The sequence below is a fragment of the Cornus florida genome, unplaced genomic scaffold, assembly GCF_030987335.1.
Source record: "Cornus florida cultivar Cherokee Brave unplaced genomic scaffold, ASM3098733v1 CherokeeBrave_3.0.0_Hap2_Chr05, whole genome shotgun sequence".
NCBI classification, from domain to species: Eukaryota; Viridiplantae; Streptophyta; class Magnoliopsida; order Cornales; family Cornaceae; genus Cornus; species Cornus florida.
The window spans coordinates 100,675,370-100,690,774 of NW_026775575.1; the positions used below are offsets into that span (position 1 = coordinate 100,675,370).

The window sequence follows — 15,405 nt, forward strand, 5'->3', positions numbered from 1 at the left end:
CAGAACAGCGACTACACCTATGCCACATTTTCATTTTCTTGTCTTGACAAGTAAAACGCTCAATTCACTTTCCATTTCTGAAAATTTGAATCCCCAACCTGGGTCACTTTGCTTTTATGACAAATAAAACACTCCTTTCCAGAACCAAATGGAGGGTAAAAGTTTAAATACGTGAAACAATGAAAAAGAAGAGATATTATTACCTACCAAAAAAAGAAAGATACATATATAGAGGAGGCAGGGGGAAGAAACATCCATGATTCAGAGAGTCAGAATAATCAGGTGTATGTTGTGTAACAATGAAACATTCTAGTCCATGCCCTGCTACAACAAATCGATTCCCAGAACCACTAAACATTCTCGACCTTGTCTTCCTTTTTAGCTTCAGTGTTGCTACTATCCGGGATTGGTTGAATTCTCACGTATTGCTTTCTAGTCAATGTCTCACCTTTTAGAGCAGCTACATATCTGTCATTGGTTTCCTCCTTCCTTTGTAGTTCCCCAAGGAATTCTGCCAGCCTATCTTTGTTAACTTTCCCCATCATCTAATTTACAAGTCCAAACAATATATGTCAAAATGATTTTCCACTAACATAAAACTAAACTAAGAACGTACAAAGATATATATGTAAAAACAAAGGAAGAAGAAGATAAGCACAAAATTGATACCCATTTCCACCTGCCCCCCTTCGATACCCATTTGATAACATATTTGCTGTGTCAAGACAAGAAGTGATCCCCAGTTAGTGTCCATTAACTGAGGGTGCTTGGCGGGGTATCAAGTCAGCAAATAACATGATCAAATTGGTATTGTTTCGAACTTCATTGACATGAAGGACAATAGCACATTCTTATCACAAGGGAGAAGAAATGTATCAAACTGATATAGTTAGTCTCAAATCTAATCACAAAACTGACTCCCATGATAATTTAAAAGTGCATTTGCAGGTTTCTATATAACATGGACACATATCAAATGGTATAGTTAGTCTCAAGTATAGTCACAAAAATGACTCCCATGATGATTTCAAAATGCATTTGCAGGTTTCTATATAACATATTGGAAACTGCATGGACCTGCAATGTTCAATATAAAGTAACTGTTTTTAAGTGCACTTGTTCCCTCTATTTGTGTTTAGAAAGTCGGTCACTGAAAGCAAAAAAGTGTGGAAACTTACTAATCGACGGAAGAAAGAGAGGCAAAAGTAATTGAGGAAATTATGGTACAGTGGTACACTACCAAAGCATTTAAATTTATTTGTTTTTCTAATTTCCCCCTGTAAACACTAAATTTATTTGTACATTGCTAGACATGGGGGTTTCAAGGCAGTAAGGCACCCACTAAGAATGGATGATGGATCAATTGGAACATACTGAGATAGCACAAATCCAGAGAGGGGATGAGGGGTATTAAGTGGGGAGTGGAGACAGTTTCTATGGCCTTATTTCACCACATCACGCAATACAAACAACATATATCCTATGAAACATGAGAGCATGACCAAATCTGCAACTCTTACACTGCAACAAGAAGTGCTGGTCCAGAACAACTATTATGTAATTGAGTTAAGTTCCATTTTTTAAAAGGTTAAGACATGCAAACACCAAACAAACACATATTGGGATGATGGATGACATCGGTATGGCATTTCTATGTAACTAAGTCTAGTAGAACTGTATAGATTATTTTAAAACATTATAGATAAAATATGAGATATTTTGTAAGGAGATCTAGAAGGTTCTGTTAAAGAGGTGGGAATGTTCAGGAGACTCCATATTGTCTGTTGATCAGTTTTGTGGGTAAGGCAAACCTAGGTCTTGTCAAGTGGGGGAAATGCCTAGTTGCCAATGAGTTTGTTAGAGCAAGGACGAACTCTAGGCCCATAATAGTTGGTGCCAAAGCAAGTTACACTCCACAGGTAGCGGGAAGAAAGAGTTACTACTCAAGGGAAATTCTGCCGATGAAAGACGGCTCTGGAGATGAGAGTCTAAATAACCCTTTCTTGGACAAAAAAAAGGGGTCAAGGACAAGCTTGATGAACCAAGTTACTGGGGGCAAAGGAAGCCTTGGAGCAACAAATTGAAGCCATGGAATGAGAGTATCTCATTGAGGGGGAGCCCAGAAGGCTGTCAATTTACGGCTGAAAATGAACTAGATAGGTTGATGATTGAGTGCAAATCCTTGAGGGCAAAGGCCTATTGGTTTTGAATAGGGGGGCCAAGAAATCTGCAAGAGAAAGTGGCTAGCCTACAGAATAACTTGGTGCCTACAGGAGGGATCTAGGGCTAGGGAGGACGTTGTATAACCAAGGAAAATAAAAAAGCATCAGATAGACAATTTCTTTTGACAGCGAGGGAATTTGAGACCCTGGACATCAAGATGACTAGTAAAGAGCACAGGTTACAGTGATATGTCTTGCCAATACTATCGTGCTATGGCGGTAGGGCTGCAACTTGGGCGTGCCCAGCCCGAATCCGACCTCAACTTGACACGGGTTGGGTTGGGCCAGCCTGAGGTAAACCCAAATTCGGGCTCAACTCATAACCCGAACCTGAATGTTTCCAGATTTGACTGGTTAACCGGCTGACCTTATTTATTTATTTATTTTAAACAACAATGTAGCTTTTTACGCAGCAAAGTAAAAAAGAAAAAGGAAAAAAAACTGTGAATACAAATTTATAAAAAAAAAAATTCCTTTTTTGTGTATCTGACCTTTCCTTTTTGCTTACAATTAACAACTCAGCCTTTTCTTTTCCTGAGAAACCCTCTATTCTTTTTCTTCTTTTTTTTTTCCCTGGTAAATAGAAACCCCCATTCTTCTCATAGTCAATTTTATGATAAACCCATTACTGTTTACTGCTTGGGATTTGAGACGAACAGAAGCATAAACTTCCAAAATTCAAAACCTAACTTTTCTACCACATCCAGGAAACCCCAAGAAAATTAGAATCAAAGAAGCAAAAAAAACAAGAATGTTTTCACAGGCTCGGAGGAACAGTGGAGGCGAGAGCAAGCTGCCACCAAGAGAGTAAGGGATGGTGGCAGCGAGAGAGCAAGGGGCGGCGGCAGTGAGAGCAAGAGAGAGAAAAATGGTGGGTTGTGTGTGACTGAGAGAGTACCTGAAATATAGGAGATGATCAGTGAGAGGTTACAGATTTGTAAATACCCAGAAGAATATTGGCGGCAGCAGCAGCGATGATGGATTCTCAACGGATGAAAAGAGAGATAAATAAAAGGAATGGGTAGGGTCCTCTAGTCTGAGAGTGTTATATACAAGCACAACCGTTAGATTGAAAGCATGAAACGTGAGGATTTTTTATTATTTTTTTATAATTTAAAATAAAATTTCATAATATGCAAAATGGGTTCGGGTTGGGCTGAAAACAGTCAATCCGAGCCCAACTCGAATTGGGAAAATAACAAAACCCAGCTTGAAAAACTCGGTCCGGGTTCGGGTTGGGTTGAACCCGCCCAACTTGCACCCCTATATGGCGGTGCCTCTTCATTAAGGCAGTGAGGGGAGAGAAGGATTTGGCAATGGTCAATCTAAGGATCCTCAACCCCTGACATTGGAATCCATAGATGCTACGAAGGTAGTAATTTGTGCTTCTTTATAGACAAGCTATAAACTTGGGTTGGCACTGGGCCAAGGAAATGGAAGAGTTGGGAATTAGCATTAGCCAATGGCTATAGCAGGTTTGTTGAATGACTTTGAGAAGGATGAGAGGGGCAAATCCTTAAGGAGGAATCATAGGGGTGACAAACTACACACAAAGGCAGACAACCTTGGGTGATTGATGACAGGAAGATAAAAGTGCAAGGCACCTGCAATATGACAAAGGTAAAGACCAGAGGCAATCCAAACCAACTTAGAGGAATCAACGTCATGATCATTTGTGATGAGAGTTGAGTGATTACCAAAAAGGAAGGCACTAAGCACATTTGTGAAGAAAATGGAGAGGAGGATACAGCATCCTCATCAAATGTGGGGCTAATAGGTGCAAAGGCGCGACGCAGATGCTGAGTAGCATCACACAAGACTTAAAATAAGGGAAAGAAGATGAAAACCTCTATGATATGTTATAAAGATGGAGACTGGAGGAAAATAGGTACAAGCGATGGGGGAAATAAGGGTTACCCATGATTTAATCAGCCTAGAAATAGAGTAATAATTGAGCTAGAAATGAACCACAGTCACGTTGTTTGCTTTTAATAGCTTTTACTTATCTAACCCTAATTCTATCCTTGCCTCATTTTTCATCCCGTCCTCCCTTAACCCCCCCTCCCCCCCCCCCCCCCCGCCCAAAAAAAAAAAAAAATTTGAAGCCCCGGATGCCAACCCATAAGAGAAGATGGAGAATCCATTGAACGCCATATCCCCATAGAAGAGTTCAGTTCATCCATATTCAGAGTCAGATCATGAGGTCCATCAGCTCATCCTCATTTATTGTTGTTCACAACCCTGATCAGAAGGTTCTTTCTCCATCGAACTCCATCAGCCCTCAAAAAGTGAGATCAGACCATAAGAGGAAAAAAGTGTCCCTGTTATGTTTCAAATTTTCAATTTTAATTTCTCTTATGCTGAATATTTTATCAATTATGGTTTCACCGCTTCTACTTCCCTAGCATTCAAGTTCAGTTTCCATGTTCTATGAGTCAAACGTCCGGTAATTGCCTATATTCTATCTTATAGGATTCCTATAGGTGACTGCAAATAGCTGATGAAAAGGCATTGTGGAGTTTGAGTTGGAGTTCCTGCACATAACGTGTCAATACGGTATGATCAGCAATTCAGCAGGATATTGCAAATAGTGCAAGACTATTACCCCTACTTTTTCCTTTCCTCCTCAAGACTCAAGGGTTAAGAAAATTCTAACAAAGCAGAAATATTGGGTCTTCTTTTTGGAATTAAGGAATGAAAGAAGAAAGCCTTAAAAAAATTGCAGTACACAAGGATTATTAAATTTGTGTTGAAGGGGGTTGCACTGTACCTTGTAGCTCTAAGGACTAGTAAACTTACTAAAAAGGTTTGTTCACCAATCATCTAAGTCGCATTGTTCGCATTAAATACCGAATTTCTGTGTGTTTACATCCACCTCAATCACCAAATTTATGGTCATCTCAATAGGCAATAAGTTAGAATATTTTACAGACAATGAAAGAAATACATCAGCACATATGAATCCGGACCTATGCCTTGGTCCTGTGTCCCTGGTACATCGCTAGTGAAATGTACTACATCGTAGTGCAACAGATACATGAAAAAGTAGTCGTTGTTGCATAAGCAAATGTAAAGTTGTTGCATAAGCGATGTACTGCGGCACAGGATGAAATGGCACAGGCACAGGCTGAAATGGCCCATGAGAGGATTCGGGTTCGAGAACATATATACGAATTGATCAGCACAGATGTGTTCAGATAAAAGGCCAAGAGCTACAATTGTTTCCATAAAATATTAAAATATTATTTCCCCCAAATAATAAGAACATAAATATAGAAGATCAGCATTAAAGCATCCATCAAAGAGAATGATGGAAACTAAGGAGAGAAATCAAACATCTTCTTCTGGTAATTTCTAAAAGGCATCAAACATGAAACTAAAAACTGGAGAAAAAAAACATGTAACTAAAGGAGTTGACAATTAAATCATCAGTTTCATAAAATTAAATGCAGTTAGGGTACGATTACGCCAAACAATAAATAAATTATAACGATTTGTTGATGCATTGGATCATATACATATATATATATATATAGACACACACAAGATAGGTCATAGATAGAAGTAGTAAAGAAACATACAAGGGATTCGGGACTAGCTTTCTGGCGGAGTTGGGCTTCAAGCTGTTGGTTGCTGGAGTTGGTCATCTGCATAACGCAGTAGCCGATAACACCCGGTACGACGCCGCATACGGTGGCAAACGTCAAGAAGAATGGCTTCGAGTCCCTTGTCATCCTCACGACCCACCTCCATGCCGCGCTCATCTCTCTCTCTCTGTGTGTGTGTATGTGCCGGAAAATGCTTCGAATATAGGCCTTGCATGGGCTAGTCCAATGGACTGGACTTTGGATTTTTGGACAAGTTTGGTATACAAGAACTGGACCATTAAACTCGTGGCCCATCAAACGAAATAATTTTAGAACGTGCCACAACAAATTAAGTTCTCTCTCTTCACTTAAAGTAACATTATGATGCTTTCTTTTATTTACACTCATTTATACCAAAAACAACCTCAATCTTTCACTTGGAAACATGGGAAAATTTTACAAAATTACACTTTTTGGATGTAGTTATTAGTAGTACTAGTTAATATATATTTTTTGTTTGTTAAATTATTACTAGTTGATTTTTTTTTTTTTGGGTACCCCTTATTTGTATTTCAAATTACTAGTTAATATTGTTAGGGCAATGATGAAGCCTAGATTGAAGGAGTCTGTCTATGTATTTATGTTTTCAAAAAGATTGTCGATTCAATCCAGGTCGATCAACAATGCAGTGGTTTAGGTGATGTTGTGACATTTAGATTTTGATGGAATCGATTCAAGCAACTTTAATTAGTTTTTATTGGGGCTAATTTTTTTTGCAAATATCCCAAGTTTTATAAATATAAAATAAGATTACTGGAACATATTCTTGTTGGAATTTATATGCCCTGGCATAGCAAATTCCTATCTGAATTATAGTGACATATGTTCCTGACATATCTGAAATATTTATGATTTATATAATTGGTGAATTCAATGTATTATGTTTCGATTCACTATGAAATTGATAGTGTCCATGTAATTACAAGAAATATTTATATATATGTATGTGATGACAATCAATGCATGATATATAAATAGTAATTATAAATTGTTCATAGTCGGTAATTATGGATGGACTCATAATTAATTAAGACTTGAACTGGATCCGCGTTAGGTTGAGATATATTGCGAGAGCCGTCGTATGCAATTACTCCTTATCACCGTCATGACATTTGACTCTTAAGCATGAGAAAAGTATAGACTCTTTTATTAATTAATAATTACTTTGATTTGTTCGGCGGATTCTTCGGAATCCTTAGACCGACACTTTGGGTAGTTATATAATTAATAGTTAGAGGATTATATTTTCAATATTTGCATCATTGCTACTTGTATTTATTTTGTATTGATTATGGTTGATCACAAAGTAAATTCGAAGGCCTTCGTGTATTTTTAGACAAAATGATTTATTATATATTTATTTATTTAAATTATTATTTTTGTCAAACAAATGTTTTATTGTGATCAAGTAAGAAATAATTAAAGGTACCAAAATAAATATATTAATTAAGTAGTCGGATTGATGGCATTATTTATCCGATAACTAATTATGCATAGAGGGGTCAAAGTGCAACATTGACTTAGAGGTTATTTATTATTTAATTGGAGTTCAATTAATTTCTTTTAATGGAGTAGAAATTAATTTATGAATTAATTTAATTGGGTCCATGGACCGGGCCAATTATTAATTCATTGTAGCCAATAAAAATAATAAGCCCAAAGGATTCTCACTCATAGCCCAACTTGATATTGGAATCATATTAGATTTGAGACATGTGAATTAGAGATTGAGAAGGATTAGTTGTTTCCTTTTCTTTACCTTTATGTTGCCTATAAATATACATGGTCTATGTATATTTTAGGGGTGATTTTTATGAGAAGGAAAAAGGAATAAATTTTCTCTCTCTAGAAAATTAGGGTTTATGGTCTCATCTAATAGAGGCTCCCACAAGCCTAGTTTTCCAAGGTAATTCATAGAGGCTTATGAGTGATTCCTAAAGGCAAAATAATTACCAAGAAGATGGAGATCCAAGGAGAAGGCATCTTGCTAAGGGATCTACAATAAGTGAGAACATTCACTTTAGAGGAAAATTTTAAAGGTTTACTCAGACCTTTGATGTAAGTATTCAATCCATTAATTGAATGATACATCATATTTTTATTTTTGCATAAAATTTGTCTCTATGTGATGAATCAAGATCTATGAATCAAAATCCCTCGAAAAGTTTTTAAAACTTGCACGTTTCCCAACAGTGGTATCAGAGCATGGTTTGATTCATTACTAGAGATCATGTTTTTATCAAAATCATCATCATAGATCCAAATTTATATATGCATATGTTTATATTATTATATGATCATGATGTATGTATAATTGTGAATGAATGATGATGAATGTTTGGGCCATGGATGAAGCTTATAGGTTATTGGAATGTAATTTTATCTTTAGATGAATGTAATTAAGGCTTTGATTTAGCCGTTTGAAAGTTCAATGATGTAATTTAATTTTTTCCATTATATTTCAAATTGTAAATTTATTTAAAGCCATGTAATCTTCATCAAAGGATGTTATGAAGCTTCAAGAAGGTCCGAGAGGGTTAAATTAGACTTCAGGAATTTTCTAGGATTTTTTAGAAATTTTTCAGAATTTTTCTGGAATTTTTTAAGGCTTAATTTAATTTCTGGAATTTTAAAAATATTTTCTGGAATTTTCGGCGATTTTCCGGCGACCGGAGCAATGCCGACGGCGAGGGACAGCGCCGGAAGATGGACGTATAATCTAGTGTAACAGCACCCATGGTGCACTGAAGAGGACAGCCAATGGAAAAGCGCGTGTAGTACACGCGCTGACAAGGTCAGCATTCTGGCGCGTGAGATACACGCGCCAGACAAAGTCAACTATCCGGCGCGTGAAGAACACGCGCCGGACAAAGGAACCTTCCCCACGCGCGTGCCGGCGCGTGGCAGCGCGTGGCATGCACTGAATCATCTTCCCAGCGCGTGTAAGCGCGTGGGAGCGCGTGACACGCGCTGGGACTCTCCAGAGGCGCGTGGGAGCTCGTGAATGACCTTCCAGGTGCGTAGCAAGCCTCGTTTTGCTTCTCCTAGCGCGTATCAACCTCCTGCGGGTGTTTTCATGCTGATGGAAGACCATCATGCAGTTATTAGAGCAATTAAATGTTAAAAATTATGAAAATTAATTGGATTTGATTACTAATTAATTAAAGGCCACTTATTGGGAAACGAAAAATTATTTTTGTAAATTATTTTTGAAGTGTGCCTCAAATTAAATATTAGTGAATCATTTAAGTCCAAATATTTTCTAAATTTAATTGGATTAAAATCAAGACGTTTTGCATACATTATATCATGTAAATGAATAAATTCAAAACCCTAATTATGAATGATTAAAAATTGAGTGGGAGCGGGGATTTTTATACATTACCCCATGGCCTTCGTTATTAAAACCATTGTAATTAGATCTTCAAAAATAAGGCCCCACGCATGATTTGAAGAGTCTTAATATTACAAGAATGGTTGTCTCATGAAAATAATAATATTAAATGTTCATTGTACTTAGATCTTTAAAAATAAGGCCCTACGCATGATTTAAAGAGTCTAGATTATAATGACAAGATATTTAATATTTTATTTTTCATTAGAGCATTAATAACGTTATACACTCAATCTAAAATCAATAGTGTTAGCTCCCCAACGGAGTGGTCTACACTAGGTGATTTTAGAAAGGCTAAACATAATCGGGAATCATTTCATATAGATAGACAAGGCATTGTCTTAAGAAATATGGAGATGATGGGATTTGCCCGCTAATAGTAATAATGAACTTCGCCAACCGAATAAGTTATTGGTGTATTGGTTATCCGATTTTTCATGCAGTGGTTAAGGGACCCACATACTATTTTAATGGAAGTGCTCACCTAATAGTAAATGAATCTCAACAATAGTAATAATGAACTCCTCCAACAGGATAAGTTATTGACATATTGATTGGTTGATTTATTATGCTACAGAGTTGAGGGATCCGCATTAATTAAAAGGGATTGTTCACCAATAATGATAATGATCTCTTGTTCGATTGAGATTTATTATATTATGTGGTTAACAAACTCATTTTAATTTTAAATATGCATGATAGTATTAATAATTCACCTTATATATCGTATGAATGCATTTATATTCAGACTGATTATGTCTAATCCATTTTATCTGCTTGCTAATTTCAATGTATGTGGACTTCATTTATAATGACTAGAAAAGGAATTTAGATATTTTATTCACAACGTGGTGGTACAAATGTATTTACTACTCCTAAAACCTAATCCTTTTACTTTAAGATACCCAAGAGAACATTAATGCTTTGAATAAGTGAAATAAGGCAAATGAGATGAATTGGTGCAATATTCTAGAGTTTACCTCGAATACGCTCCAAAGCTAACATTTACATTATTTTATTTTCTTCAAGCATCATGTTAAATGTCAATAAGATGTTTTGGTGAGATTAGATAGAGAGTATGCCAAAGTACTATGTCAGACTTGAATAACATCAAGATAGCCTAAGGAACTCCAGTATGAAATCGAATTTTGAAAAATGATTGTTTATTATTTAAAAATTAGCTGGAGATCAATAAGGCTGACTTGGGTGGTAAGTTTCAAGTTGACATGATTATTGCTTTGTTACCAAACTCATTCGACTCTGTTAGAGTGAACTAAATAAGGAATCAGTTTGAGTTCACACTCGCTGATATTCTTATAGAATTGGTAACAGATGAAGGGATAATCAAGAGTATGGGCGTTCCTATCAATCTAACCTAGTCTATACCATCTTCTTCTAGGCCCAAGTGGACGGGCAAAGCAAAGAAGAAGGATGATAATAGGACTAGACTAGCACAAAACATGGGTATTCAAAAAGGTTAAAGGGAATAAGGCAGTGTATGTTGAGGGCGAAGAAAACTGTTTCTTTTGTCGCTAACTAAAACACTAAAGGACGAACTGTTTAAGCAATGACGTGGCATAGGAAAATATATATTTAATCATTGAGCCATGTTATGTGGTTGTGTCTATTAATTCCTGATGGATAGATTCTGGAGCCACTAAACATGTTTGCAATTTATTGTAAGGATTTCAGGATTCCAGAAGCCTCGATGATATGGAATATATTTGTACTTAACCTGATGTCAAGGTTGTAGCTAAGTCAGTGGGAGTATTACATCTGAAAATAGAGAGTATGAGGATATTAGTATTAGAGAACTATTTTTATGCACAGAAGTTAGACGCTATCTTATTCTTGTTTCACTTGTGGTTTATAAAAATTGTGTTGTTATTTTGTAAAACTGGTTTTATAAAATTGAATAGATATGCGATTACTTCTGGTGTATTGAAAGATGGTTAATATACTATAATCACAAACTCTTAAGATTTGCAGGATGTAGAAACTAATGTTGCATCTTCTAGATTGAATGTTAAGAGAAAATTTGTTATTCCTGACTCATTGTATTTTTAATGTCTATTTTTGGGTTGTTATCAATCAAAATAAGATTCAAAGATTGGTCAAAGAAGGTTAATTACCTAGTGAGGCAGGGGAGCCTAAACCAAACTTGTGAACCCTGTTTTGAAGGATAGATAACTCTTAGGGCTTAATCAGCCAGATGAAATAGACATAAAGGACAATTGGAGTCTGTACACACTGACACGTGTGGTCTTATGAACATCCAAGCAAGATTACTCACGTTTTGGATAAGTTTATCTGATGCAACACAAGTCTTAAGCTCTTGGTATTTTCTGAGAAAGTTAAGACTGATGTGGAACACATATTAGGTAAACTTGTCAAGACACTTCGATCTGATCGAGGATATGAGTATTTCTTGGGATAGTGCAAAGACTATATGGTTAATGAGGGTATTATGTACCAGTTTTTCGCAATTGACGCTAAATGTATTTAGGTGTCAAATAGGAATAACAGAATTCCACTTAACATGGGTAGATCTATGATCAGCTATGCTACATTATCTCTTTCATTTAAGAGTTTAGCGTTAATGACATCGATGCGCATTATAAACTGCATTCCATCTTAGTCTGTCTCAAGGATATCGTTGAGCTGTGTTTTTTACTAAATATTAGTTTGAATCATATGCACATATGGGGTAGTCTTGCACATGTGCGCTTGATATGGACAAGTAAGTTGGAAGCAGATCATAGGCATGCTAGATTTGATAGCTACTCTAAATGTCACTAGGATGGATTATTTTATGATCTCAAAGATAAAAGTTAATTGTTTTCACTCACTGTTTATCTATAGGAGAATCATATTATGAATCACATACCTAGTAGCATAATGTTAGAGAATTTGGTATGAGTACCAGATGTACCACATGTGAACACACTTATTATAGAGATTGAGAATAATATATGAATTCCCTATTGATGCGTTAACATCATCTACTACACAGATTCTTGCATCGGTACATTGATGTAGTGGGAGGATTATCATCCAATTCGACAGAATCATGTTTTTAGGTGAGACCATTATGGACATCCCTGTTAAACATGAGTTGGACCCAGTAAGCTACACGGAAGCGTGAACCGATGTGGATACAGATCGTTTTGGTGAGTTACTATGAAATCAGAGTTGGAATCGATGTATTCTAATAAATTCTGGGATCTTATAGAACTTTCTAGTAGGGTGATTCCTATGGAAGGCAAGTTAATCTACAAAAAAATACCAGAAGATTTCTTAGTGAATAAATCATGAGTGTACAACGGAATGTCATTATTTTTCTAATTCTATATATATTGATGACATCCTACTCATTTAGAATGATGTGGAAGTTGTGTCATCAATAAAAAGGTAGTTGTTCAATTACTTTTAAATGAAGGATTCTTAAGATGTAAGCTATATTCCTAGGATCAAGCTTTTGCAAGATCAGGTTAAAAGGAAAATAGGCTTATCTTAATAATCCTACATTGATAAAGTTTTGACCAGTTTTGGTATGCATAACTCAAAGAATGAGTTCTTGCTTTATTGATATGGATGGCTCTCTCTAGTAAGTAGTTTTTCAAGACTATGAAAGGAGATTGAGCAAATAAGACTGGAACAATATGTTTCGGCATATGAGAGTCTCATATATACCATGGTCTATACCAAACAGGACATCCGCTACATAGTAGGGATAGTCAGTAGAGATCAGTCCAATACTGGACTTGACAACTGGTCTATTGTGAAAAATATCATTAAGTACCTAAGGAGAACCAATGATATCATATTCATTTATGGATGTGATGATATGGTCCTAGTCAGGTATGCTAGTTCTGATTTTCAATCAGAAGTAGATACTATGAGGTTCATGACTCAGTGTATGTTCACTTAATGGAAGGGAGATCAGTTGGTAGATTGTTAAGCAGATTTCAACTGCTGATTCAAACCTGTAGGTGGAATATATTGCAGCCTTAAAGGCGGAAAAGGAAGCCTATTAGTTTGATCTCACTGATTTAGAGGTTGTGGAGTATACTAGCCTGCCTATTGAGCTATGTTGTGACAATAGTGCAGAAGTAGTCCAAACCAATGACCCAAGGTTCCATAGAGGAACAAGATACACTGAGAGGAAGTATCATGTTCTACATGATATTGTCTGGCAAGAAAATGCACTTGTAGTTAGAACATTGCATTGGAACACAACTTTGTTGATCCATTATCAAAGGTGTCATTGATCAATAATTTTGATCATGATCTGGATAACATTGGAGTTATGTGCAATTTGAATTGGCTATGAGGGCAAGTGGGAGCTGTTGGGATTTATATGCCCTGGCATAGCAAATTCCTATCTGGATTATAGTGACATATGTTCCTGACATATCTGAAATATTTATGATTTATATAATTGGTAAATTCAATGTATTATGTTTCGATTCACTATGAAATTGATAGTGTCCATGTAATTACAAGAAATATTTATATATATGTATGTGATGACAATCAATGCATGATATATAAATAGTAATTATAAATTGTTCATAGTCGGTAATTATGGATGGACTCATAATTAATTAAGACTTGAACTGGATCCGGGTTAGGTTGAGATATATTGCGAGAGCCGTCGTATGCAATTACTCCCTATCACCGTCATGGCATTTGACTCTTAAGTATGAGAAAAATATAGACTCTTTTATTAATTAATAATTACTTTGATTTGTTCGGCGGATTCTTCGGGATCCTTAGACCGACACTTTGGGTAATTATGTAATTAATAGTTAGAGGGTTATATTTTCAATATTTGCATCATTGCTACTTGTATTTATTTTGTATTAATTATGGTTGATCACAAAGTAAATTCGAAGGCCTTCGTGTGTTTTTAGACAAAATGATTTATTATATATTTATTTATTTAAATTATTATTTTTGTCAAACAAATGTTTTATTGTGATTAAGAAAGAAATAATCAAAGGTACCAAAATAAATATATTAATTAAGTAGTCGGATTGATGACATTATTTATCCGATAACTAATTATGCATAGAGGGGTCAAAGTGCAACATTGACTTAGAGGTTATTTATTATTTAATTGGAGTTCAATTAATTTCTTTTAGTGGAGTAGAAATTAATTTATGAATTAATTTAATTGGGTCCATGGACCGGGCCAATTATTAATTCATTGTAGCCAATAAAAATAATAAACCTAAAGGATTCTCACTCATAGCCCAACTTGATATTGGAATCATATTAGATTTGAGACATGTGAATTAGAGATTGAGAAGGATTAGTTGTTTCCTTTTCTTTACCTTTATGTTGCCTATAAATATACATGGTCTATGTATATTTTAGTGGTGATTTTTATGAGAAGGAAAAAGGAATAAATTTTCTCTCTCTAGAAAATTAGGGTTTATGGTCTCATCTAATAGAGACTCCCACAAGCCTAATTTTCCAAGGTAATTCATGGAGGCTTATGAGTGATTCCTAAAGGCAAAATAATTACCAAGAAGATGGAGATCCAAGGAGAAGGCATCTTGCTAAATGATCTACAATAAGTGAGAACATTCACTTTAGAGGAAAGTTTTAAAGGTTTACTCAGACCTTTGATGTAAGTATTCAATCCATTAATTGAATGATACATCATATTTTTATTTTTGCATAAAACTTGTTTCTATGTGATGAATCAAGATTTATGAATCAAAATCCCTCGAAAAGTTTTTAAAACTTGCACGTTTCCCAACAATTCTTAGATTGCCTAACTATTTCTTTATGTCGGTTTGTTGCACAAATCTTATATTTCTGGAATCCTTATTTCATAAACTTTCCGTGTATATATATTATTTGTAATTTTTTGATATATGGTTTGTGAGATATATATTTTTAAAATTCGAACGAATTAGAATTCAAATAAAACAGAATGAGGGTATTTTGGTTTAAATATCCACTCTTTTAAAGCCCCCTTCGATAGTTGGAGGGATTTTTTTAGAAAAAAATAGTCGAGGGGGAAGGAGGAAGCGATTACTTAAAAAGGCTCATGGTCGAGGGGGGTTTATTGTACTTTGCCCAATTTATAATAATGCATTCTTATTGAAAGTCAAAATTGCAAGGGTTT

General features: G+C 35.5%; 1 protein-coding gene across 1 annotated transcript; it reads right to left on the minus strand.

The window, feature by feature from the left end:
* Positions 1-172: 172 nt before the first annotated feature.
* LOC132307996 (uncharacterized) lies at positions 173-6,023 on the minus strand. Its single transcript, XM_059805931.1, has 2 exons — positions 5,804-6,023; positions 173-545 (listed from the first exon to the last, which is right to left on the minus strand). The coding sequence occupies exons 1-2, from the start codon at positions 5,984-5,986 to the stop codon at positions 351-353; spliced, it is 378 nt and encodes a 125-aa protein (XP_059661914.1). The 5' UTR covers positions 5,987-6,023; the 3' UTR covers positions 173-350.
* Between the last annotated feature and the right edge of the window lie 9,382 nt (positions 6,024-15,405).